The 26,888-nt window shown below is 30.4% G+C and overlaps 2 protein-coding genes across 8 annotated transcripts in view; one reads left to right on the plus strand and one right to left on the minus strand.

Annotated features, from left to right (window-relative positions):
* LOC129913034 (signal transducer and transcription activator) overlaps nucleotides 1-13,351 on the minus strand; it is a 34,027-nt gene extending 20,676 nt beyond the window's left edge. For 4 of the 7 annotated variants that reach the window (XM_055991379.1, XM_055991376.1, XM_055991383.1 and 1 more), the window contains exon 1: nucleotides 13,077-13,349. The gene's annotated coding sequence lies outside the window, so the exon portion shown is untranslated. Of the gene's footprint in view, nucleotides 1-13,076 lie in introns of all 7 variants that reach the window. The other 3 variants (XM_055991377.1, XM_055991382.1, XM_055991378.1) reach the window with 2 other exon arrangements.
* Nucleotides 13,352-20,240: 6,889 nt separating this feature from the next.
* Nucleotides 20,241-22,426, plus strand: LOC129915755 (neprilysin-2-like). The gene has a single exon (XM_055995417.1). It carries the CDS (start codon nucleotides 20,292-20,294, stop codon nucleotides 22,383-22,385), a length of 2,094 nt encoding a protein of 697 aa, XP_055851392.1. The 5' UTR covers nucleotides 20,241-20,291; the 3' UTR covers nucleotides 22,386-22,426.
* The last annotated feature ends 4,462 nt before the right edge of the window (nucleotides 22,427-26,888 follow it).

Genomic DNA, 26,888 nt, shown 5'->3' on the forward strand with positions numbered 1-26,888 from the left:
TGATGAGGAGGAGGAAAGGAGGAGGGTTTGCATAATGTATATTCTAGAATCTCCTATTAAAGGTGAATGAAACAAACAATTCTACGGGATAGTTGTTGTTATTGTTTTTATTACTAACTGGTTGCTAGTTGGATAAACTTTAAAACAACTACTGCTGTTGTTCTTAACGACGCATTTTCATTCTAACCACCAACTAGAATGTGGCACCAGTTTCATTTGCTATAAAGAAGAGAAAACGCCAATCTCTCTATCCACAAACAAATTACAATAAGCCATGGTTTTGTGATTGGTTTGGTAGTGGGTAACTTTATTTTACCGAAAGTAAGTCGATTTGCACATTTTTCTAATGTTGTAGTCATTTATAAACGATTTGTCTTTGGTTTGTATTGATGCAATGATGGAGTACATTATTGCCAACTATGGATTAATAGAACATTTAGGCTTTCAAGACAATGGACAGTGGACCGACTTCATACATTTAGAAGTGAAAAATTCAAATTCATAAGAAATAGAAAAAATTATAAAATTGTACAGGAGTAGCTGATCTACCCATCTTTGTTCGGGAAATCTTTATTTGAATCTAAATAATAAAAACTCTTTAAGTTAATACACTTTTTCACTGAAAAGCTTTTATAGCAACAAAGAACTTCTTGTATCGACAAAATAGAAATAAAACAAAAATAAACAATAAAAAAAAAAAACACTTATAAGCACATTGGCCACCCTGTCTAAGGCGCTTCTTAAAAAGACTGGAGTTTATACTTTTCAAATAACATTGAATAAACCCCATTCTAAGACAAACTAGGATCTAAAAATAATTATGAAATATTTTTTTAAATTGAGATCCTTTTCTTTAATCTGTTCTTATAAATATATTTTGGCGACATTTTTGACCAAGTTTGATGTCTAGTGCTGAATAATAAAATGTTTGGATATATTTTTCAAACAAAAATCTAATGAATATTAAGAAGCAATGATTTTTTCCAAAACGCTTTTTAAGTTTTTTGACACTTTTGGAGGCTATGTCTTAACGCGTGGTTATTTGTTTTAATTAAACATGTAAAGGTTTTTCAAAGAGCTAAGCTTTGTCTTTTAAATATCTTCTGTTGAAGTCAACGTATTTGGTTTATCTCGTGTTCATTTGACTTTAATAGCAAATCTCGAAAAGTTCTTAACCGATCCTTTTTAAATTTTAACCTAACGTTCTGTTTACAATTTTATCTCGTAAGTTCTTATATCGGTGAGGTTGGTAAATCGCGGTGATATATAGCAAATCGTTGCCAGGTCAGATGTTTTTTTCTTTTTCAAAACAATATAACATACGGGAATGTAAATGGAATGTTGCGTAGCGTTTTATCAAAATTTCAAAGCTTTGAAAGTTAAAGAACTTTTAGAGATTAGCTATTAAACACAAATGAAAATACGTGGACTTTTCAACTTAAGATTTCTCGAAGTAGAAAAGATATATTAAGGGTATTCATGTAACGATAGAATTTACAACTTTGTAGAAAAATATAAATTTCTGCAACTGGTTTACGTGAACACTCTAAGAAGTATTAAAAATATATAAAATTTCTTCAATTGAAAAAATAAAGCCAAACTAATTTTACAAATACTATGCAACAATAAAAAAATGTAATTTGCTCAAATAAAATAATATTCTCTTTTCAATATTAACATATTTTATTTGTGGTTATGAATAATAAGACATCTGTCGCCTTCAAAAAGATATTCCACATTCGGGTATCCCATATAGCATATCCGATTGAACTCACCTAAAGTTTTTCAGATCTTTTTTCTACGGTTTCTGCTTCAAATTTGTGAGATAAAATTCTACGTTTTGCGGAATTTTATTTCCCATACAAATTTTGAGACCTCATTTTAACCGATAGAAAATTCTACAGTTTCTACTGTGTCTATGACTTTTCCGCGTTTACGTGAATACCCTTATTGAGAACATTTAACATAAAAAACTTAGTTCTTTTAAAAACTTAATTTTTGATTTTTTTAAGGGGAATATCTCAAAAACGAGATGTTATAGAATTTTTCTGAATTTGGATTCCAGTTCAAGAATTTATTAGAAAAGTATAATTTTGTTTGAGTAAGAAAAACCTTGTTGGAAGGTGTAGTTGGCCAATAGGAACGATAAAGTGTTTCATAACGTCTACAGAGTGGAAAAAAAGGACTTTGCACTGTTCACAGTTACTCAAAAAATACAATTTGGGTTCAAAATAACATAAAATACTAATTTATATTCTTAAAAATATCTTCAGAACACAGATTTTTGAAAAATTAATTTGACACTTATTTCAAATTTTTTAATGCATTTTGGGTGTCAGCAACAATCCGTTATGGATAAGAAAAGAATAAAAAAAGCTTGATCTACGTCAACAGTTTTTTTACGCCTAGCTAAATGGGGTCGATCCACCGTGCAATAGTTAAGATCAAAAGAGGTTTTCAATACCATGTTCAAATATAATTTTCGAAAAGAAATCTGGCAATGATGAAAACCTTGTACGTGATTTGTTTTATCAACTACTTTCTGCCAAGTCAATTCTTTTTGATCAGAGGTTAAGAAAGAAGATGGATATCTTCTGAATTGAAGATTATGCAAATTTATAAATAAAAGGTACAGAATATTGGCTTGTTAATAGAAATAGAAATATAATTTTACTTTGGATTATGTGATGCACGCACAGACCAAAAAAAAAAAAAACAAAACATTTCGAACGAAGTGTCTTGTAATACACCAAAGAAAAATATAAAAATAAAACACCGTTGGCAATTATTGTGATGTTGTTTACATGAAGATACTAATCGAATACATGATATCAAATCTATGAAAAAATATTAACGAGGATTGGATTGATTTAGATTGTATTGTATTAAAATATGTTTTCAAGTAATAAATTTGGTAATTACAATCGAAATTGAAGATTTAATGTGTGTAATGCATCACCTAACAAGTTTTGAATAATAGAAATTATTATAATGGAAATCTCGATTTCAAAACCGAAACTCTCTGAAATTAATTGAATTCATTTTTAAGTTCATATGTTCGGTTAAATTAAAATCCTGAAAGAAAGTTAAGTTGGTATGTTCAGTTACATAAATTAACCCATAATGTAATGCAAGCATTTAAAGTTGCCCTGTTATTGTAGTTTTCAAAAAAGTATAAAAGTTTCCAAAGTTGCAGTTAGATCGAAAAATATTACAATTTGAATTCAACAAAACAGGGTTTTTCAGAAAATAAAACAACCAAAAATAAACACATTTTCTCGAACTGATATTTGTTTATTTTTCTTTGAACAAAAGTCTCTATTTTTCTTTGTATTTTTTTTTTTGCATATTTGGAGTTAGGGCATTGTCTCTGATTTATCCTCATTTATTTTTTTAGCCTAGGTCTTCAAATACGTCAGAAAATTCAAAATGAACTTTTGATTTTTTTCATTTTTATATGAAATTTGCAATATTACATTTACTGTTTCCCTCTATAACTCAGAACAAAGAAAAGTGTAGTTAGAGCCTTTACGAGATTATGGGCAGTATAGGAAAACGACATAAGGGTAATTCCATGGCATATTTGTGTATGTTTTTCGATCTTATTTTTTTACCTTTTCACTAAATTAAGTATTTTAATAAATCAATACTTAGCATATTAATTTATTTTATTGTTTCTAATATTAAAAAATTTCTAACTATTGTGCTGTTTTGCAATATCTTCAAATAAGATGTAACGGACGTGACGTAGAAAAAAAAAAATGTTTTAAAATAAAGTTGATATGCCATTTAGTAGAAACTTTTAATCACCAACTTTTGGGCCTTTTCTAAACATCGCGACATTTCTTTCTTTATTTCACAAAAAAAAAGATAAAATAAAGTATAATTTATTTCAAGAATTATTCGAAAATGTTGATATTTGTCGTTTCTGAGCTACATTTTAAGAGAAAAAGTTTTTAAAGTATCGGCTACTGGCGACTCTACTAATTTGCAGAGTTTTTTTTTTCAAAAGAAAGCTTTAAAAAAGGAAAAAAGTTATTTTTTAAAAGTACCAACAAAGTCTTAAATTTTTTTTAAAACCAAATCACTGAACAGCTTTTTTATTTCTAACATTTTGCAAAAAAATTGTTTTAAAGAGAAATATATTTCTCATGCAAAGTGATATCAAATATTTGAAAACAAAAAATGAAAAAAAAAAAATAAACGAAACAAATTCTGGCTTCAACATCAAACACTTTTTATATATTGTTTGCTTTTGATTTGATTTTAAAGTTCTGTTATTAAAAACAACCCACATTTTTTAAACAAAAACAAAAAGAGCGATCACAGTCGATACTCGGAGTCATTTTCGACTCTTGATCGCTAATCGACAATGGCAAACAAGTTTGATCTTAAAGTTCAACTGCAGAATCTTCTTTAACTTTTCTAATATAACTATAAAATGAAACTACAAACCAAGACTTACAGCTGAACCAGTAACAAATATTTTTATAAATAGATGGACAGATATTTTTATATTTTAACACAATTTGCTATTTTTTTTTTTAATTCAATTTTGTATTCTTTAATTTTAAATACTTTTTTTTTTGCAAACACTATACACAAAGTGATTCTTCACACCACAATATTTCAATGTAGACTGCTTGGCAATCTACTTTATCATGAAGCTACTAATGCCACCCTAAAGAATCTTTATACACAACAGATTTAACAAATTGAATAATTTAAAAGAAAATCTTCTTAAATCCTTTATAATGCAAACAAAAAACAACAAGAAATTATTGCGACAAAAGCTTAATTCACTTCCTTTGTGCGCATAACCACAATTTCTTAAAGGATGAGATCCTAGTAAAACAAAATCGAGTTATTAACTATAAATCATTATACATTTCAACATATATTTATTTTTTTTAAATATAATTTCTTACGATGTGGTGTGTGACACACAAACTCTACATACTACCAACGTCATTACTTAGCAGAGCTAACCTTTCCTGTCGAAGACATTCAGCTGCAAATAGACTGACTGAAGCTTTGATACACGGGAAAAAAGAATATCCTGCTGTTTCTCACATGTTTGTAATGCAAATAGAATAAATAAAATACACGAGTATGTCGCACGTATCACACTTATACTTAGAGATTAGGTTTGCTTAGAATTTTTAAGCTTTGTAGGTACAAATTTTGCAAATCCTAAAATAATCAAAAATAAAAAAATTATTGCAAAGTGGAATATCGAAATAAAGCTAAAATCAGCCTTTTTAATTTAAAGTTAGAATAAATGATCAATTTATATGCATACTTACTATTATAACCAGAACCAAAAAAACAACCCAATCTTCATTTTTTCTGAATTTTGTTTCTGTAAGGACATTTCCCTTGCATTCTTTCCCTTTTTTAAATGGTTATTCTGTAAGACGAATCTTACAAAATAAAGATTAAAAAAACAGCACCGCCAATCTTGAGCTATAAATGGTGTAACTAACATGACTTTGTTTAATATATGTATGTATGTAAAGATGATTTGGAAGAAGTGAAGATAAAGAAGATTTATTTAACCTTAAAATCAGGAACAGGAAACAAAACTGATTAAGCATCTTTGTTGATGGTGGGTCCGAAATTGGACTCAATGTTAACCCTCTGTATGCACACCTTTTTTTTGCGAATTTGGTTTATACTTTTTCATGTCATATATGAAATTGATAGAATATTCCGAGGAATTCGAATATTGTATTCACAATTCAAAAAAATTTATTTTCACTCTTATAAAGACACTTTTTTGTGACCACTTTTGATTTTTGTCCTGCCAAATTCGCACCCGTGTGCTGACGGGGGGTTAAACTGATGAGCATTCTATCAACCGCAAGTATTACGGGTGAATTAGTTGAGAGAGCATGAGAGCATTGAAATAACAACGTGAAATATGAGACGCAACATCGTTGCTCAAGAAACGTAATTGCATCAGTTACACAGTCTTACAAAATAAAAATCATGTTAATTACTTTGGAAGTGACCTAGCATCATATTTCGGCACTTGAAATTTTTCATAGACCCTCAAAATTCCAAGTTATAGTCAAAAAACTGTTTTTTAATTTTTCAGATTTCAACGATTTTTTACTCGGTCATTTTTCTGTCCATTTCAGATTTTTTTTTACAGTTCTAAATAGAGGAGTACTTTTTCTTTCTGAAAATATTTTTTTTTATTTTTCTCAAGCACCAAATTGGGTGTAGATTTTATGGACTGAATCTCAAAGTACAAAAATTTTTCCCCGTTTTTTAGAATTCGGAGACCGTTTTAAGCTACATATTCTGTTTTAAAAATTTTTTTATAAATAGTTTTTCAGTTCTATTTATGCTGAATCAAATAAATTTGTATTCATCAAAATCAGTTAGAAATTGTGGAAGTTATGATTTTTTTACTCAGCATAATAGAAGAAGAATTGAGTTTTTTTTTTGTCGATTGACTTTATGAAATGCAATTTTGAAGTCGAATATGGTCTAACGTTGTTAAAACTCTGACGAAAACCAGCTTCAACAAACTTCAGCGATTGTTTTCTACCCAATTGATATATGTATCTACAGTATAGGATTGTAGCAAAAACGTTTCTAATTAAAATCTTTAATTCTGAGACAAGGTAGCGACGACTTATGTATACTAAACGGTTTATAATCCAGCGAAGAAGTGACTCATCGATTTCAAAAGCAAACATTTTCGAAATAAAATCTTGTTGCTAAAGTCTATAAAATATATTTTTGAAATATCAAATGCAACAATCTTACTTTCTCCAAAACCTCATAATACAAAATGGAACAAAATCACTATTCGATGAGTTATTTCGTAAGTTGACAATTAATCGACGTTTTCATGAAACCTTGAAAAGAAGGAACATAAGTTCGATCATACTAGCATTTACATTTCAGAATAAATTATGTGTGTTTTGTTTTAATAAAAAGTTACTTCGAACACAAAAATTTCATTGAACACTTTTGAAGTGAAATTTCGTAAAACAAATGTGCATTAATTAGCACCTTTCCAGCAATACAATCCGGCCATGTAAGTTGTTTTTCAATAGAAAAAAACAGGCAAAACAGGCAATAGTTATAAATGTAGATTGTAGGTACTCCGAGTTGAAAAGTATTTATGTCACAAAATTTTCTTTCACTGAAAAAGCTACCTATTCCATTGAGTTGCAATAAAGTACTATATTAACTTGAGAGTATACAAGAGAAAACAAAAATTGCTCATAAATTGGGTTATCCCCAGTAAAGAACTACCTATATTGCTTGAATCCCAATCCCAATCATTATCCAAATAAAAGGGACAACTTTTATGTAGATACCTACAACGACAATGATGATTCTAGAACCTAATAATATGCACAATTTAAACTGCATATACACACAAATTCTATATTCTAGAAGAAAAATACAACAAATAAACAACCCACAACAGAGTCGAACCGAGTCGAGTACATATCTAATTTCAAACATCATTTAATTTTACTCTCGAGAATAGGTACCTACAATTTGTATGTTGTTATTGTTGTAAAACAAGGCATTAATAATTGCCATCAACAAGTTCCTACTTTTTGTTGGTTTTTTTTTTTTTTTTTAATTAATACAACAACAAAAAAGAGAGAAAAGGAAAAATGAGAGAAAAAAAAAAACACTCAACCCAGCCGTATATTCTAATTAATTATAATTTTTTTGGAAATTAAAAAGCAGATAAATACAACAACAAAAAAAAACAAGGTTGCAATTAGTTATTTTATAGAAAGAAAGGGAGAGTAGAGATGAAGGAAAGAATTGGAGAATTAACTCCTACTTAAATTTAATTAAGGGAAAACTTTAAACCACTACAACACGACGCACAGTGGTCCACAATTGGCACGAATTTATTCAAATTTCTGATATATACTAATATTACCCCTTATAGATCTAATGTTGGATAACTAAACTTTAATTAAGTTAATCACTCTTGTATTTCAGTAGTATGGCAACACTAAAGTCTATACATTTTGTTTATTATCAAAACAAAGAGTTATACACTGTTTTGCGGATTTTTTTAAGTCTTGAATGTTTATTTGTGCAATTTTTGTTTGTTTGACAAGTGTTCACAGAGTGCTTATTCATGGAAACAAAGTTATTAAGCAAACAATCTTGCCTACTGGATAGTTAGGGGAGGAGACCAAAAATAAAGATTTTAAGTTCATAAGAGAACATAGATGAAGAAAAGATAAAGCAGAGAAGACCAACATTGATCTTTTTAATTATTTTTTGTTATCATCAGATCCTTCCTTATCATATCTAAATTAAGTTGACAGGGGAAATTTCGTAAAAAAAAATACATAAAATGAAAATTGTATGTATATGAAAATAAGAAACAAATAAAATTTCTTCTTCAAGTGAAAAAATAACTCTTTAAGGAAATTGAGCTCCAAAAAAAGGACGCAGTTAAATTTATTTTATAAAAATGCATTGAAAATAAAATTTCGAAATCGTTAGATCCGTTAAAAAAAAAAAAAAACTATTGTATAAATAATTTTTTGAAAAAAAAGTTGCTAGCTAACCCATTTTATAGCAATTAGTAGGTAATCAACCCAAAAAACCAAAATTTCCAAAAAATTCAATGTCCCGTTTTCAAAAATGTGATTAAAATTTCAGTTTTTTTTTTTTAATTCAAAAATTAATGTCTTCAAAATTTTATTTTATGATTTATATTTAAATACATAATTACCTACATAAATGCAATTTGTATAAAATTTCTTTAAAATAGAATTGGTATATGTAGTTTGGAACAAAATAAGAATTTAAAAAATCGTTTCGAAACATTTTTTTTGGAAAGTTTGATGTTAATCAGTCCATCTGTTTAGGCTGTAGCTCCTCATACTGACAGATGGACTTCCGTGACCCACTTTTTCGCATTCTCTATCATCGTAATGTCATGTTTGATTATTATTTCACATATTTTTTTTTTAACGAATTCATAACTTGTAGTACGGCTATGGTTGCTAACATTTTCGGGCCCGATTATAGTATTTTGAGAAAAAACCGTAAAAAATATAGTAGGTACTTTTCATTCATATACTATTTATAAGAAAAGTTTCAATTGTTGCATAATAATGTTTATAATCAGTTTCTTTTCGTGGTTTGTAAAGTGGTAATTTTTGCAAAGTTTTGTTCTTCTCAAATGTTTACCACTTCTGACAACCCGTTTTGCCGTCGTTAAACTACATTTTATACCGGTTTTCAAATTAATTTTAAGCGTGAAGTCATGCTGTTCTGATCATTGCACATCTATCGGCCCATGTTGTGACTGAGTTAAATCGAATTTTATTGTTGTTTCTATACCCTTGGATATTGGGCAAATAACTGCTTACTAAATTTTAACTTGTGTTTATTTTTGTCCCAATGCATCGGCCTAATTCAAAGACTTCTTTTATTTTCCCCATTTTTTCCGCGCCCTAAGATTCAGATGAGCAACAGTGTAGTTCCCTAAAATTTTGTCCTAGTGCGGCAGAGTGCTGGACAGTGACAGAGGAAGTGAGCAGTGTTTTCTTGCTCGTCGTCATTTCCGCAGCATCTACATAGATCATCGGTACTAAGCTTTTGTGGTAGCCAAGCAGGTTATGTCCCGTTAAGATGATTATAAGTGATCTTAAGGAAGGTTCATTAAAAAGTAAGACCTTATTGGATCTTGTTTTGTCGTAATTCGGCCATAGTTTCCTAGTGTTAAAACAGGTTTCTACGAGGTTCCATCTCTCATTTGTTTAAAAAAAAAAATAATGTTGGCAATGTTTTGTTTTACTTCACATTGTGGGATTCTGAAGTTATGGTCTATGAGAGAGGGATCAAGTACTGAGCCCTCTCAAGCAAGCTCATCCGCTTTTTCGTTGCCGAACACATCACTGTGGCCGGGAACCCAGCAGAGTCTTACATTATTCTGCATACCAAGACATACTTTGACTTGATTAAAGTGGCAGAGATCGCTTTTATTGCCGCTTGGCTATCAATGAAAAAAGGTAATGTCAGCAGGTGTTATCGCCATCATGAATATTTGTTTAGCAACATTTTTCACTGCCAAGATCTAAAAGATTTGTTAAAGTTTAAGTAAGGGGTCATGTACCTAATCTGTAAAATTAAGGTTAAAGTATTCGCCTTGGTTAGAATTTGACACTAGCGTGGTGGATAAAATAGGTAAAAATGCTAATGGCTAAAATTTTAAGGAAGATGAAAATTTTAATCGCTTAATCGACTTAAATGATTAATGGACTTAAATGATTTAAGAGGGATACTTAATGATACTGAGTTATAAAGACGGGTAAGCTAGCAAAATCAAATGATATAAAAAAAAAAAACACATCAAAGATCGCCTAACATTAGCTAAAAAAAACATCTGAATAAAAACATGCAATTTTGAATGAGAGTCTTTTGGAGTGATGAAATAAAGGTTAACCGCATTGGAACCGATGACAAAACATTTTTCCATCGCCCCAAATGTTAAATGGGCAAGCCAAAGTAATATCTCAAGACGATGAAAATAGGAGGATAGGATTTTATGGTCTGGGGCGCATTTTCTTGGTATGGTAAGGACCCATTGGTTAGGTGGATGGCAGAATTGATAAATTCTTTTGTCTTAATATTTACATAAGAATACCAAAGAACCATATTTCTCGCCAGTTAATTAGATATTCATACATGACAATGACCCAAACATGCATCAAAAATAGTACAAGATAGGTTTTCGAAAAAAAAAAATCGATATTTGCAACTAGCCATTTCAAATTCACGATCTTAACCCCATAGAAAATGTATAAATTGATATCAAGGTTAAGCTTGGGGAAACAATATTAAAAAATTCAAACGATCTTTGGGCCATAATCAAAGAATCGTGGTACCGTACTCCACAAAGTGAATACCAGACGTTAGTTGAAAGTTTACCAAAGAGGTGCCAGAGAACTTTGAAAAACCGTGGTCTACTAACAAGTTACTAACTTAGTAGTATTGAATTTATTAGAAATTGTAAGAATTTTAGCTTAGAAATGATTATTTTTATGATTTTGGGAATGTGTGCTATTTCCTTGTCCACAAGAAAACAGGGCATTCTCTACAAATTATAATTTTTAAAAATTGAATTGAAATGAAATAATTTATAATTATAAATTTTATGAATCCCCATAAGCTAATGCATGCCCTGATATAAAAATTATAATATAATGTTAAAAGATCCCAAATAAATCCAATTTTTGTAAGAAAAATCAAAAGTGTGCTATTTTTTTGTCCATAACTGTATTTAAAATGTTAGATACAAAAATCAGAGAATGTGCAAATACGGAACAATTACGGGACAGATTACGAAATACGGGACACTACTACGTCCAGGGTTTCTTGAATAAAAACCCCCCGGGACAAGCTATACAAATACGGGACAGTCCCGGGTCCCGGGACGAATGGTCAACGTATTTATAGTAGGTATGTAGGTATACAGTTACAGTTATTTGTTATAGTTATTTTGCAAAAAAAAAAACAGAGTAGATAAAAGGGAAGAACCGGAGAAATCCTTAAAACCTCCTAAAACCTTAAAATCTCAACGAGACAGTTAAATGAAATCACAGGGAATTAATATTAAAAAACAAAGATACTACAACAACAACAAAAATATAAAGAAAAACAAAAAAAAAAAATATGAATAAAGCTCAATAATAATATTATGTGTAGGTATACGAACAAGAACAACAACAAACCAGAAAAGAACCAGAACAATCCAGGTAGTGTAAAAGTAGGTGTACCTATCTATCTACATATGGGTTAAACTATCCCGAATTCTCGTTTCGATTCCCAATTCCAACCCAAACAGAAACATCAGAAACAAGAAGACGAATTTGTAATTAAAAATAACAAAAAAATCAAAAACTGAAAAATTTCATTGAAAAAATGAAAAGTTGGCTAAAATTATGCGAATAACCAAAAAAAAAAAAAAAAATACAAAAAACTGTAGGTATCCGAAATAAAAACTCAACCGAGTTTAAATTCGAAGAGATGGAGTAAAGGTATCTCTAGATTGTCCAATGTTTGTTGTCCAAAATTACCATAACAATCAATAAAACATTTTTCCTTTATTTTTTTTTTTTTTTTTTGTTTTATAATTTTTGTATTTATGTACAACATTTCTGAGAAAATCCCTGAAAGAAAAGGACAATGATCTAGAAGAGAAAAGATGAGGGAGGAGGACGAGGAGGGAATCAAAAAAAGCAACAGAGTAAAATAAAGTAGCCAGCCACCAAAAAAGCAATAGAATTCACCTCTTTTCGAGGTGTTCTTATCACTTTCTACTACATTATTTTTCTTTCATTATCATTTTTGTTGTTGTTTTTGTCACAAATTTTCTATAAAATACACAACGATGGTGGCAGAGGAGAAGAGAGCGAGAATGTAAATATTCCTAGAATTGACATTCGACAAGTTCTCCAAATGCACCACGACGAAACATGAAAACGACAACGTCAACGAGCGACAATGACGACAAGATACAGCAGCGCAACAGTTTTTTTTTTTCTTTTTCTTTCTCTTTTTTTTTTTAAGGGTTGCATTCCCGGATCATATAAAATAAATTCCGTCACACAAAAAAAAAAAAAAAAAAAGTGTGTGGAAAAAAGAAAAGATTTTGGATTAGGAAAAAGATACAAGATAAATTCCATTGAGGAAGGCAAATAAATAAATGATTTGTTGCTATAAAAATGAACAAAAATGAGTAAAAAAAGGATAAAAATTCATTTAAGAAAAAATTTAATAAAAAAAAAGAGTATAATCACCGATTTAATATGCACACATACAAGAAAGAAAAAAAGAATTAAAATATATAATTGATTCAGCTTTCAGTACATTCTAGTGGAGTTCTATTCATTGGGGGGTTTTCTAGTTTATTCATTCACTCTCAATGCAAAAAAGCTGTTGGGGATATTGCAATTTTTTTTTTCTCCATCACTTTTTCTCTTGTAGAAGAGTTGTATACACATACACAAAATTACATATACACAGTGTTTGGGGGGAAAATACAGCAAAAAAAAGTGACTTACCTTTGAAATTTTATTTTTTTTTTCTCTCTTCTATTTTCAATTTTTTTCTTTTTTTGTAGGTATTTTTTTTCTTCAATTCATTTGATGCACATTTCTCACTAAATCACTTAGATTTATTTTTTATAACTATAATTCTGTTGTTTTTTTTTTTATATATTTCACAAATTTATATTGTATACTATTCTTTACCACTATTTCTTATATTTTTTAGTATAAATTTGAACAGAAATAAAGCACCTTCACTTTGTGAAAAAACTACAAGTGAAAAAATTTTTTTTTTCAATTCCTCTATCTTAATCGTGGGCGGCCATTTAACAAACTGGCTAGGCTGCGTTCAAAAAGTTTGCCTGAATGCGATAGTTATTTTTGAGTGTGTGTGTGTGTGTGTGTGTGTATTAAAATGGTTGTGTCAAAATGAGCTATTTGGGAAGTGTTTGGAAAATGGGCATAGATGTAATTAGGTTTGTGTATTGGATAGAATTTAAGGTGGATGCAAAGGTGAAGTTGTATTAAGGTAAGACCACAATATTAATTAGGTTTTTAAGGCTAGTACACATCAGTTGATGCGAAACGAAAAATCCCATATAGTCTGCTTCTACACGAAGACGTAGATTTTTTTTCGGTGCGTCCGCGCACATTTGACAGCTATTTTCTTTTGTTTTATTTTGTTCTCGTTGTCGTATTTTGACTAAGCGAACTCTGCGACTGACGAAATCAAAAAATGCAAAACAGCAAAAATAAGAACGAGAACAAAGAGAAACGTCAAAATGAGTTTTAAAATTTTTTACCAGAGACTCACAGGGTAGAAAATGTTCCTTTTCATTTTTTCGAACTTTCTTATGTGCGTCTCGCTCTCTTTGCGTCTTCGTGTAGAAGCGGACATAAATACACAACGAAATTATAAACGAAGAATTGAAGATCTCTTGCATCAAAAGGGGTGTAAGAAAAACTCTGCAAAATTAATGATTTCACGAATGTTTTAAAAAAGGGGTATTCATGAAATTAAGTAAACGTGGTAAAATGGCAAATGTGGTGTTACTTGATAAACAGATAACAAGGTACACTCGATGAATTTTTGACAGCTCGCGCTGTGACGTCATTCATGGTATAAATTTATTCCAAATCCCAACTAACAATTTCGCTTTTTATAAAGCCTAGTACATACTTATGAAGCAAGTCGTGAAGTGAATTCATACAATTTTTTTTTTTTTTTTTTCAATTTTCAAATAATTTTTTTGTCGAAAAATATATGACGGGAGTAGATTCACGAGTGAAAGAGATTCCCGTACATTTTGCACGTGAACTACTTCATGTCGTGAAGCAAAACTCCAATTTTTTTTCACCACGAAATTTCACAGGAACGTTCACGGGTGACCAAAAAAAAAAAATTTTTAGATTCACTTCACGACTTGCTTCACCAAGTATGTACTAGGCTTAACGATGATGAGAAAGCTCTCGTCATGATTAATTTCACACCTCCTACTAAACCTATGAGAAGTACAATGGAAGACCCTACTAACAATTTTGCTTCTATAATGCTTTACAGAAGCAACAATTGCATCTGTAAAGCTTTATAGAACCAAAATTGTTTGTGGGGGACTCCTGTAATGTTTCTCACCAATAGCCCAAAGTGGTATTATTCGATAATGTGCAAAGAAAAGCACTGTAAGACTCCTGCAAATATTAGGTGTGTTTTTTTTGTTTATCTATATAGATTTTGTGCAAAAAAACGACATCGAGATTTTTTAAATCAAAACAATTTACGTGTTAAAAACAACAAAAACTTTATCTGTATAGATTTTTGAAAAATCCAGATAATAGGTGTGTTTTTTTGTTTATCTATATAGATTTTGTGCAAAAAAACGACATCGAGATATTTGAAATCAAAACAATTTACGTGTTAAAAACAACAAAAACTTTATCTGTATAGATTTTTGAAAAATCCAGATAATTATCCAGATTTTACTTTCTCTCGATAAAAACAGTAGTGCCAAGGTAGTTTAATTGTTGTGTTCATACAGAAATATCTGAAAATATTAACAAAAAAAAAAGCGGAGAAAACGAGGTTTGAAAAAAACTCTCATAGAAAAAAATAATAAAAAATTTGTTTGACATGGTTGCATTGAAATGTTAATATCTCGAGATATACGCAATGCACTTTTCAGATAAAAGTCTTAAATGGATCCTGATAAGATTGTTGAACAGATATGTATATAAAATTACCAAAGTTTTTTCGAAAAATTAGAAATAAAAATAAAAAAGTTTTCACATTTGATTTTTAAAAAATCGAAAAAAAATTCAATATGGCCACCTTCAAACGCTTATAACACAAGAACGACGCAACTAATGTTAATGGTCATGGTCTTAAAATGTAGCTAAGAATATACAGATAATTTTTGGTTTTTTTTGAAAAAACAATTTTTTTGAATCCAACATGGATGCCATGGCCATATGAAAATTTTTGTTTGCATCCAACATGGATGTAATGGCCTTCCCACTTCGGAGTTAAAATAAAAAAAAAACAAAAGCAACATTTTTGACAGACAGCTGCCAAAGTATGTGTACAGTGGTGCCAAATGTTTGCATAGATTTCAAAAATCCCGATGTCGTTTTTTTGCACAAAATCTATATAGATAAACAAAAAAACACACCTAATTATCCAGATTTTACTTTCTCTCGATAAAAACAGTAGTGCCAAGGTACTTTATTTGTTGTGTTAATACAAAAATATCTGAAAATATTAACAAAAAAAAAAGCGGAGAAAACGAGGTTTGAAAAAAACTCTCATAGAAAAAAATAATCAAAAATTTGTTTGACATGGTTGCATTGAAATGTTAATATCTCGAGATATACGCAATGCACTTTTCAGATAAAAGTCTTAAATGGATCCTGATAAGATTGTTGAACAGATATGTATATAAAATTACCAAAGTTTTTTCGAAAAATTAGAAATAAAAATAAAAAAGTTTTCACATTTAATTTTTAAAAAATCGAAAAAAAAATTCAATATGGCTACCTTCAAACGCTTATAACACAAGAACGACGCAACTAATGTTAATGGTCATGGTCTTAAAATGTAGCAAAGAATATACAGATAATTTTTGGTTTTTTGTGAAAAAACAATTTTTTTGAATCCAACATGGATGCCATGGCCATATGAAAATTTTTGTTTGCATCCAACATGGATGTAATGGCCTTCCCACTTCGGAGTTAAAATAAAAAAAAAAAAAACAAAAGCAACATTTTTGACAGACAGCTGCCAAAGTATATGTACAGTGGTGCCAAATGTTTGCATTGATTTCAAAAATCCCGATGTCGTTTTTTTGCACAAAATCTATATAGATAAACAAAAAAACACACCTATTCTCATCAACAAACGAAAGTTGTACACGCTTTTATAAGGCTACATCAGAATACTTATAGTGTTATTCAATATGATACACGAGGAAGGAGAAATAAAAGGAAGAGAAACTTAAAGAAATTAAATTGTGTTGCATTTATATTAGCTGTGTTTTTTTGACATTACTATTAGTATCCGCAGTTAGCGTTTACATGCATTACAAAAACAACACGCAACTGCTGATAGGAATAGAAGTGAAACCAAGCTGCGGATAGAATTTTGACGGAGTGTATAAGTTTACGTTTTCCTTTCTCTTGGTGCATGTATACACATTTTTGTTCAATGTTGACATTTGGGATATTCTACTGCGGATAGATTTGCCAAAAAAAAAACACGCATATATTGACTTTTATTTTAAGGTTAACTTATTTTTATAAACCAAGTTTATCCGAGGAGCTATCCCAACAAACAATTTTGGTTCTATAAAGCTTTACAGATGCAATTGTTGCTTCTGTGAAGCATTATAAAAGCAAAATTGTTAGTAGGGATAGGATGGGTATAATATTAGTTTAAAAGAGAAATAGGTACCTACTTTAAATTTTACACCAATTTTAACTGTTTTTATACATATTTTATTTTAACTATTTAACACAAAATAAAAAAATTACAATAACGCACTTGAGAATTTTTGAGTGCAAATAAAAATCAAACACTTCTTCATTATATTGTGACACTATAAGCATTCCCAACATCATTATAGTGTGACACTAAACAGAAATCTAGAGAAGCTCTATACAATGCCTCATCGCACCTATAATCCAACTATAAGATACTCCTAAGAAATTTCTTAGAAGAATAAATATCAGCGTTTACTGATAATTTCTTAGTGTGTATAAGAAACACCAGCTTTTTAGGTGCAAATAGCCCTTTGGGCTCAAAAGTCGCAAGCAAAAATCTTAAGGCCCAACTATAATAGGCATAATGCGCTCATGGGCTTATGTCAAAATGGCATAAGTGAGTTATCGAACATACACAATTCTTATGGAATAGCCATAATGCGCATCTGGGCGCTTCGTTAACTTTCGTTAAGCATATGCAGTGCGCTCTGAACCGCACTACATGAGTAAAGGCCCAACTATAACGGCCATATTATTCACTCTGGATTTAGTTTGGATTTAAGTTAATTTTAAATCCAATCCATTAAATCTGAATTTCATAAATCCAAGGATTTAATTTTTTGGTCATATTATTCACTCAAAAAAAAATTATATGTTTATTGAAAAAATTTTGTATAATTAGCATTTATCTTTATTTTTCCTTCACAAAATACGTGAAAAAACATCTGAACACTGTGAAAATTAATTTTACATCTGGATTTATAAAGTTAAACAGACCTCCAGAGAGCAGTTTAAATTTGTTTGGATTTAACGAGATTGGATTTAAGATTGGATTTAAGTAGTCAATATTATGGAATTGGATTTATTTTTGACATTTGACATTGTTTACATCCAGATGTATTTTTTAAACTAGTGAATAATATGGCCGTAATAGACGGACCGGAACGGAAGCTAATGTCAAAACCGAACGAACCGTTTCTTTCCGATTGTCAAATGCATCCGTTTACCCATAATTGTTTTAACACAACGGCCCTACTAGCAATTTTGCTTCTATAATGCTTTACAGAAGCAACATTTGCATCTGTAAAGCTTTATAGAGCCAAAATTGTTTGTCGGGGGAAGCATTATAATGTCAAGTTGTTTTTGTTTTCGAGAATTCATGCTTCATTTTCTTTCAGACTTACACAATTTTATGTAAAAATAAATAGAAAAAGCAGATTTTAAATTGATTAAGATTTATTTTGTATAATAATTTATTTTGGTGTAGGTACCAGAGAATTGAGCAATGATAAACAAAATCGTAATCGTATTTAGGGGCTTCGTTTCCAGCCATATTTCACATTCTTGGCGGTGTTAGGCAAAAATTTATCACACTAAGGGCCAATTTATTGAGCCTCCATTAAATTTTGAAATGTATCGTTTTAGTTAACAGCGTTGTTAACTATTGACGCCTTTAAGTATACATCATTAAAAAATTCATTTAATTCACTCTACTTTAGCTAAAGTCTTTACTTTTAATGGAAACTTTAAATTTAAAACTCCATTAAAAATATCCTAGGGATTTTTTAGTTTTTGAAAAATAGAACTGTCAAAAGCAGAAATTTGTCAAATCAAATATTTTTAAATTTGAAGATTTGAAGGAGATTTGAAGGAAGAAAAAACAATACAAAAAACATAAAAGCTATAGCCCGTAAGTATTTTGGAGCCGTAAAATCTTAAATGAATTGTTGTCTATTTAACCCTCATATGTACGTCATACCCAAAGAAAAAAATTTCTGGCGAGCCGTAGTCATTTTAAATTGTAACTTATTTATGGAATAAATACAAAAATATTCTATTCTGGACTGTTATGTACATACATAATTTCTGTTTTAATGATTTCCTAGCTTATTTCACGAACAATTTTTTTTTTTCAAATAAAATAATAATGAAATATTAACTGAAATGACATTTGACGCTAACGGAGAGTGAACAAATAGAAATCCTTTTTTAAACCTCCATTTGCTCTAAAAATCCCTCTTAAAAGGTCGAATTTGGCTTTTTAACTAAAAGGACTTTTAAATTTAATGTTCAATTAGTTAATGATGTCAAACTTCAAAAAAATCCTTAACAGAGACTGAATTAAACGAATTTTGTTTTTAATTTTAAAATTCCTTTTTTAATGGCGATTTAAGTTTAATGGAGAGTCAATAAATTGGGCCTAAATCTTTTTTATAATATTTTAAATAAGTTTATTTGATAAAATAACAAAACTTATAAATGTTTTGTGAAACACAAAAATGATTTCACTTGACTTTCATAAAAAGTTTTTTCTTTTTTAAGAAATGTCAAAATTACGGACGTAAATTGAGAAAGGAAAGTGAGTTTACGTCCGAAAACAAAACTGAACGAAACAGAGCAATCCGCTATTACATGGCTGTGACATGTGATTTGCATGTATTTGGGAATTTTCGTACTTCAGCGTACGCACTCTTCCGACTATTATAGTTGGGCCTTGAGAATCAATGACATAGACGATACAAAATCTTAAAATAGGGCAGAAAAATCTAGGTCGTTATCACCTTATGAGTGATATAAAGAAAGAGTTTTAATAAAGCTGCAAAACACTTAAATACATTTAGAGGTTACTCATAAAGACAAAAAAATTAATTAAGTATAATATAATAAAAAAAAAAAATGAAGACATCAAAAGAAGAAGGGGTTAAATTTGTACTTTTGAGTAATCGTCGTTTAAAGTTGTTTACAACTTTTTGTATGAAAATGAGAGAAATTTAGAAAAAAAGATCTACCTTAAGATAACTTCTAAACTAATGATGCTGGATGAATGCCGATCAAACCAAAATTTAAGTTGTCATTTGACACTTTATCCACTAAAAAAAAATTAAAAATTTCAAAAATTTCACTTAACCCCTTCTTCTTCTGATGTCTTCAACTATTATATTTCCATATAAAAATGATCAAGCAAAATCCAATTCCTACACTAAGCAAAAAAATTGTTGACTCATTGCATAATTTAAATTTATGTGCAATAAGAAAGAAGATCACAATCATATCAGACAGAGATTCAGTAAAATAGAAATCAATTAGGTTATCAAAATGTGGAGCTTTGTAAGTTCAAGTTCAATAATCAAAATGACGTTGAATAATCCTACACGGAAACTGATTTCCATCTTTATTATATTGTTTGATTTTTCAATTTATCATTTTAAGTCACTCTGCTGAGCAGAGCAGTCATCAGTTGTGGTCTCCAAGTCTACAATGAGACTACTTCTAATTTCTTTACTAATAATATTTATAATAAATAAAGTGCATTTGTGTAATTCTGTTCCAACAACATTCGAAAATGAAATCCTTCACGGTAAAGACGAGAACGAAAATATTAACCAATTTCGTGAATCCTTCGCTAAACGCATGCAATCATTCATGAATACTTCAGCAGATCCATGCGATGATTTCTATGCTTACGCGTGCGGTAACTATCCAAATGTCATAGAGGATAACGAAATCGAAAGGAAACAGAGATCACTTACTGATCTGTCACACGTCATAGATGAATTTGTAGACAAAATACTACAAAAGGAACGACAACCAGATGACATGTATTACGACGAGTTGCAGGTTGTCAAACAGTACTTGGAAATTTGTGACAGTTCAAAACTATGGCCACTTTCACCGAGTGAGGAATATTTGACAGTTATCAAGTCGATAGGAGGCTTTCCAGCTTTGGATCCAACTTGGAATGTGTCCACATTTGATTGGTTCAATATGACTGCCAATCTTATTCGGTACGGTGTAGTTGGACTTATCAAGGAGGAAATTTTCCTCAAACACCCCTTTCCACCGTATTACGAAATTCCAAGATTTGGCTTCAACTTTGACGTTTACTCGGATAATATTGAAACCAATGAGTCACATGGATATGTTCACAATGTCAAAATTATGAAAGAACTTCTTGATCTTTATAGAGTAAATGACACTGATGAAGTTATAGAAGAAATCATCGAGCTTTGGAAGGAAGCTCTGATATTTCAAGACAAAGCTATTAACAGACGAAGCTGTCGTAGGCTAGCCTTTGAAGATGACATGGAAGAGTACGAATTTCCCAAATGGAAATCATTATTTGAGATCGCATGGAATGCAAATGATTCATCAAAATTCGATGGCAGTGACTGTCCATGTGATTGGTACTTTAAAAAACTCGATGACATTTCTGTCAATAAATCCAGATCTATGGCCAATTACATGGCCTTGAAATTCCTCTATACAATGCATCCTCAACTTAAATCTACTAAATACCAACATCAGTATTGTGTGACTCAGATTAAGAAAACAATGCCACTAATTTTGACATATTTCTATGTCAAGGAACACTTTAGCAAAGATGATCAGAAAGAAGTCGAAGAGATGATTGTGCAACTTAGGGCAAGTTTTATAAAATTGATTCAATCGTCAGATTGGTTGGACACAGAAAGTCGGATTGGAAATGAGAAAACAATACAAAATTTGAAAGCTAGTGTTGGTGAAGTAGTTGATCCCATGTCTGACATTTATATCCGTGAAATAAAAAAGATCAATCTGACAGATAATTTCGCTATGAATAATCTTGAAGCGTCAAAACATCGAATAAATATGCGCCATTATGCATTTATGCAAGAAAATTTGGACAACAAAACATCGCCGTTTGAAGTTCTGAATGCAATTCAGGTGAATGCCTTTTACGATCTCATTAAGCATGGAATTTATGTTTTGCCGGGTGTTCTTTTCCCGCCAGTTTATCATAAATATTTACCGCAATCTGTCAAATATGGCGGCCTTGGATATATTATTGGACATGAAATGGTACATAGTTTGGATTTTAGAGGGCGTGAATTTGAAAAATATTTCCAAAGACATTCGGCATGGTCTGAGGCATCGGCCAAAATGGTTACCAATCGTTCGCTATGTTTTGCCGAACATCATAGGAATTATACTGTTCCAGTGCTAGATATAAAACTTAATAAAACAAAAAATACAAAAGAATCGATTGCTGATGCTGGGGGTCTTAGGGAAGCATTTGACACATATCGATCGGTGTATCAAGAGGCAGTGAAAAATAAAATTAAGGATTTTGAACAAATGGAGAATCTTCCCGGTCTAGAATTGACGCCAGATCAGACTTTCTTTTTGAGTTTTGCTCAAGTATATTGCGCCAAATATGAACCGAAACATTATTGGAGTGAAATTTATGAAGATCATCCAATGGACAGATATCGAGTTATATCACCGCTACAGAACTTGGAGGAATTTTCAATGACATTTAACTGCTCGTTAGGGACTTCAATGAATCCAAAACGTAAATGTCGTTTGTGGTGAAAATTATTGTGAATAAATTATTAATTTTAAAAACTTTTTTTTTTAAGTTTGTCGTGTTTCCTTGCTCTTAACAATAAATCAGCAAATTACTCAGAAATTGCAGAAATAAATGGGCCTTATCACAAATTTCATTCGTATCGGAAATATTCTACAATTCTCGAAAAAAAAAAAAAATCATAATATCCGATCGTAGTAACGATTTGTATGAAATTTTCCATTACGAACTGATTGCGTGATTGTTTTTTCGGGAATCGTAGCAAATTTTCGATACGAATGAAATTCGTGATAGGGCCGAATACAAACCGAATACATGTCCGAAAATGAATTTTTTTAATTGTTTTTTATATTTGTTTTTTGGTTGGTTGGTTTTGGATAGCAAAATTTTGGGTTCAGCATGTAGACTTCCTACATGGTATAAAAAGAGAAGGTATGATCATTAGAAAAAACTCAGTATCGAGAACTGTCAAAACTTATGGCTACTTAAGGTTTTAACAGCCCAGCCCATTGAAATTGTTGTTGTAAACAAATTTGTCTTGGAAATTGTTGTTGCTTTTGACTTTGCCAAATGCCAAACGTCAAAACCTTATTACCCCATTTTGTAAGATGGCGGCTCTAATGATCATACCTTATCTATTTATACCATGGACTTCCTATGTTTATTTTTTGACGTTTATGAATACATCCGCTGCTTGCTAGAAGTCCTGGATGAAACAAAAAAAAAATGAAAACAGATGGGGTCAAACCGCATACTTTTTAGGTACTAGCACAATGCCCAGTTTATTGTTTCTTTGACAACGATCAACCCTATTTTTAGCCTTATGAAGAATTTACATAGAATATTCTTTATGCATCTTTAAGGCCCCAACCCATCCGTTGAGTCGGACGGATTCGACGGAAGAAGTAGCCCAACTTTCTACTTTTTCATCCGTCGTATCCTTTGACATTGGTTGTCAACTATAGATCAGTTCGATTTTATGTTTCTGAGTGCACACCGGGGAATTTCAGAACTAAGAACTGTGTTCTTTTCTTCTCTGATTTTATGAATTGTGAACTTTAATATGTTTATTTGTGAAGAAAATGTAATAAAAGTAACATTTAATGATATATATCTAATAAATTATATCAATTAAATACTTAAATTCTGTTGTAGAGTTCAATTTTACTATGCCAAACCTACAACTGACAATTTGTTATAAAAAATTGTTTTTAACTGAAGAGCAAGTACCTAAATGAAATCTAGTTGCGCATTTTATTTTAGGTACCTATTAAAAAAAGAACAACAATAATAGAGTTAACAATTTCTTGCATTAGAACCTCCTTAGGGCACATTCAGCGATAAAATATCGAACACACCTTGGAATTTGAAGTGAGCTGTCAAAAAGCAATCCGTCATACGACGTATTCTATGGGTCACTCCTTTTTGTCCCATCCTTCAACTTCAACGGATTGATTGAAGCAACGGAGAACGGACGCAACGGATTTTATGGGTTGGGGCTTTTAATAAGAAGTTTTTAAAATGCGACATTATGAAAGATTTTTTAGAATATTTTTGTTCAGCTAAGGCATTGCTGCAATTAGTAGTACCCACGATCAACAAATTATCGAAAAACAGAGAAACCGAGATAATTATAAAGGTTATCCGGAAGAAAATGTATATTCGTTGGTCTGTCTACGTTCCTTGTTTGGATTTGGACCATTTTTGATAATCCAAAAATCGATTCCTTGACCATTGTGAATTGATTTCTGTTATTCAAAATATTTTACCCGAATAATGTTTAAATCTTGAAAAAAAAAAAAAATACATTAGGGGGGAATTTATTCACTTGAAGTTGAAAACAACTTAAGGATTTTTATTTTGAACTTGAGAATTTATGTTCATTCACCCAAACTTGATGATCTTCAACTTCTTTCAACTTTTGATACATATTGTAATGTTTTATTCAGGGTTCACAGTAAAACTTATTTTGTTATATGCATTCAGGGGAAATTCCAACGGATGCGTTCAGAAGGTAGTTTCATGTTTAATAAAAGTGCGTTCACATTTCTACCTTCGCAGCAGTAGGTTAGTAGTGTGTTCAGACAGACATTTATCTTAAAAGTAGTTCAGTAATTCATCGTTACAATATTCTGAACTCCCGGAAAATTCAGAAGTTTGTCGAGCAAACTTGAGGATTTACTTGAAATGTCATTTTTTCTTTTTTATTTTTGTTTCTGAATGACTAGAAACGTCAAAGTAATTTATAAAATAGCTTCATGAGCAAAAGCTGAAAGAACAAATAAAAACGAAAAAGCATTCATAATACAGTAAAATAAGGAGAAAAAAGGGGTAAATCTCGGAATGAATGTTAGTAGAATTTTTTTTTGCTCAATATCTTCCTTTTGCCATTCTATAACATATCTCAAAAGTCTAGAAAAATCTCATGTCCGCTTGTCGCGATTTCCAGGTCAAATCGCGAAATGGAGATTTTCAAAATTAGCAAACATAGGCTATGGTATTATATACACATATGATACATGATTTCAAGGCATTTTTTAATGCTGATTCCAAAAAATATAAAATAAAGACAATCTGACTTCTCTGGAAAAAGTTATACCTGTTTTTCATCTGTCAACTTATATTATTATAACAGTTGCAAACTTACTGCCGAAAAACCCTTAAAAGTTATGGTAGATGAACCAAATTTTGCATGAAGATTTTAGAATCCATCATTATTAAAAATCAAAACCAAGAAAATTAGGGCTTGCGAACATTAGATTTTTTTAGATTTTTGAGGGTAGTTAAAGAATATCCAAACAAAGATTAAAATGAAAAAATTAGCCTATTAGTACTTATTCCTAAGATGAACAAGAATCTTCTTTAGTGCATATCCTAAAATTTGCCCCTCCATCAAAAAATACCATTATTTCGTAGGTATATATATTTTTTGTAATGGATTGTTCTGATTTTTAATAATGATGGATTCTAAAATCTTCATGCAAAATTTGGTTCATCTACCATAACTTTTAAGGGTTTTTCGGCAGTAAGTTTGCAACTGTTATAATAATATGAGTTGACAGATGAAAAACAGGTATAACTTTTTCCAGAGACGTCAGATTGTCTTGATTTTAGATTTTTTGGAATAAGCATTAAAAAATGCCTTGAAATCATGTAGGTATCATATGCGTATATAATACCATAGCCTATTTTTGCTAGTTTTGAAAATCTCCATTTCGCGATTTGACCTTGAAATCGCGACAAGCGGACATGAGATTTTTCTAGACTTTTGAGATATGTTATAGAATGGCAAAAGGAAGATATTGAGCAAAAAAAATTTCTACTAACATTCATTCCGAGGTTAAACCCTTATTTGACTGGATTATTATAGCAAATGTCATTAAAACTAGAGTGCCATACTTTTCTAGTTCTCTATATGGGATCGGGTTTAAAAATTCTGCTTTTTTAACGAAAATTCTGTTTTTCAAAATTCTGCTTTTTTTCTATTCTGCTTTTCAAAATTCTGCTTTTTAAAATTCTGCTTTTCAAAATTCTGCTAGCATTATACTTGAACAAAAAAATTCTGCCAATTCTGTTTTTTTTTTTTATAGCATATGCGCCGACTAAAGAAAAATACACCTCATTAATGTAATTCAACATTGGTACTTTCCTAAATTTTTTTGTTTAAGTGTCGCAAATATCACTGGTCAACAAGGTTTTTGCCACAAGAACCAAAATATACTTTTCTAGTAGTTTTTGATGTGCTGAACTCGAATCTGAAGTCAGAAAATTGTTATTGGCCTCCGTTTTTGAAATATTACCGTTATAAAATGCTAAAAAACGTCATTTTGGCTGTTTTCGAGGTTCTGTTTTAATGTGGGGTAATTCATTACAAACAAATTTGTAAAGGTGATTATAAGAACAGATATTCTTCTTTCAAAAACTGTTTAAATCTTTCTGATATCTCTTTTAATGCCCGAGATATTCAAAATTTAAGTAGCGGTCTTTGAATCAGAAACAACACTGGCCAACCAAATCAAAATTTTTTTGCCACAAGAACCAAAATATACTTTTCTAGTAGTTTTCGGGGTGCTAAACTCGAATCCGCAATCAGAAAAATTCTGTTAGCCTTCGTTTTTGAAATATTACCGTTATAAAATGCAAAAAAAAAGTTTTTTTTATAACGGTTATATTTCAAGAACGAAGGCTAATAGAATTTTTCTGATTGCTGATTCGAGTTGAGCACCCCGAAAACTACTAGAAAAGTATATTTTGGTTCTTGTGGCAAAAATTCTGTGACCCGTGACTTAAACTTTAGATTAAATTTAGTTTCTCTTTCGCTTATTAACTGAAACTTAAGATATCTCGAGCAATAAAAGAGATATCGGAAAGATTTAAACAGTTTTTGAAAGAAGAATATCTGTTCTTATAATCACCTTTACAAATTTGTTTGTAATGAATTACCCCACATTATAACAGAACCTCGAAAACAGCCAAAATGACGTTTTTTAGCATTTTATAACGGTAAT

Source organism: Episyrphus balteatus, chromosome 3, assembly GCF_945859705.1.
Source record: "Episyrphus balteatus chromosome 3, idEpiBalt1.1, whole genome shotgun sequence".
Lineage (NCBI taxonomy): Eukaryota > Metazoa > Arthropoda > Insecta > Diptera > Syrphidae > Episyrphus > Episyrphus balteatus.

Coding starts and splice junctions, on each gene's coding strand:
- LOC129915755 (XM_055995417.1), top strand. CDS start 20,292: ATGAGACTACTTCTAATTTCTTTACTAATAATATTTATAATAAATAAA.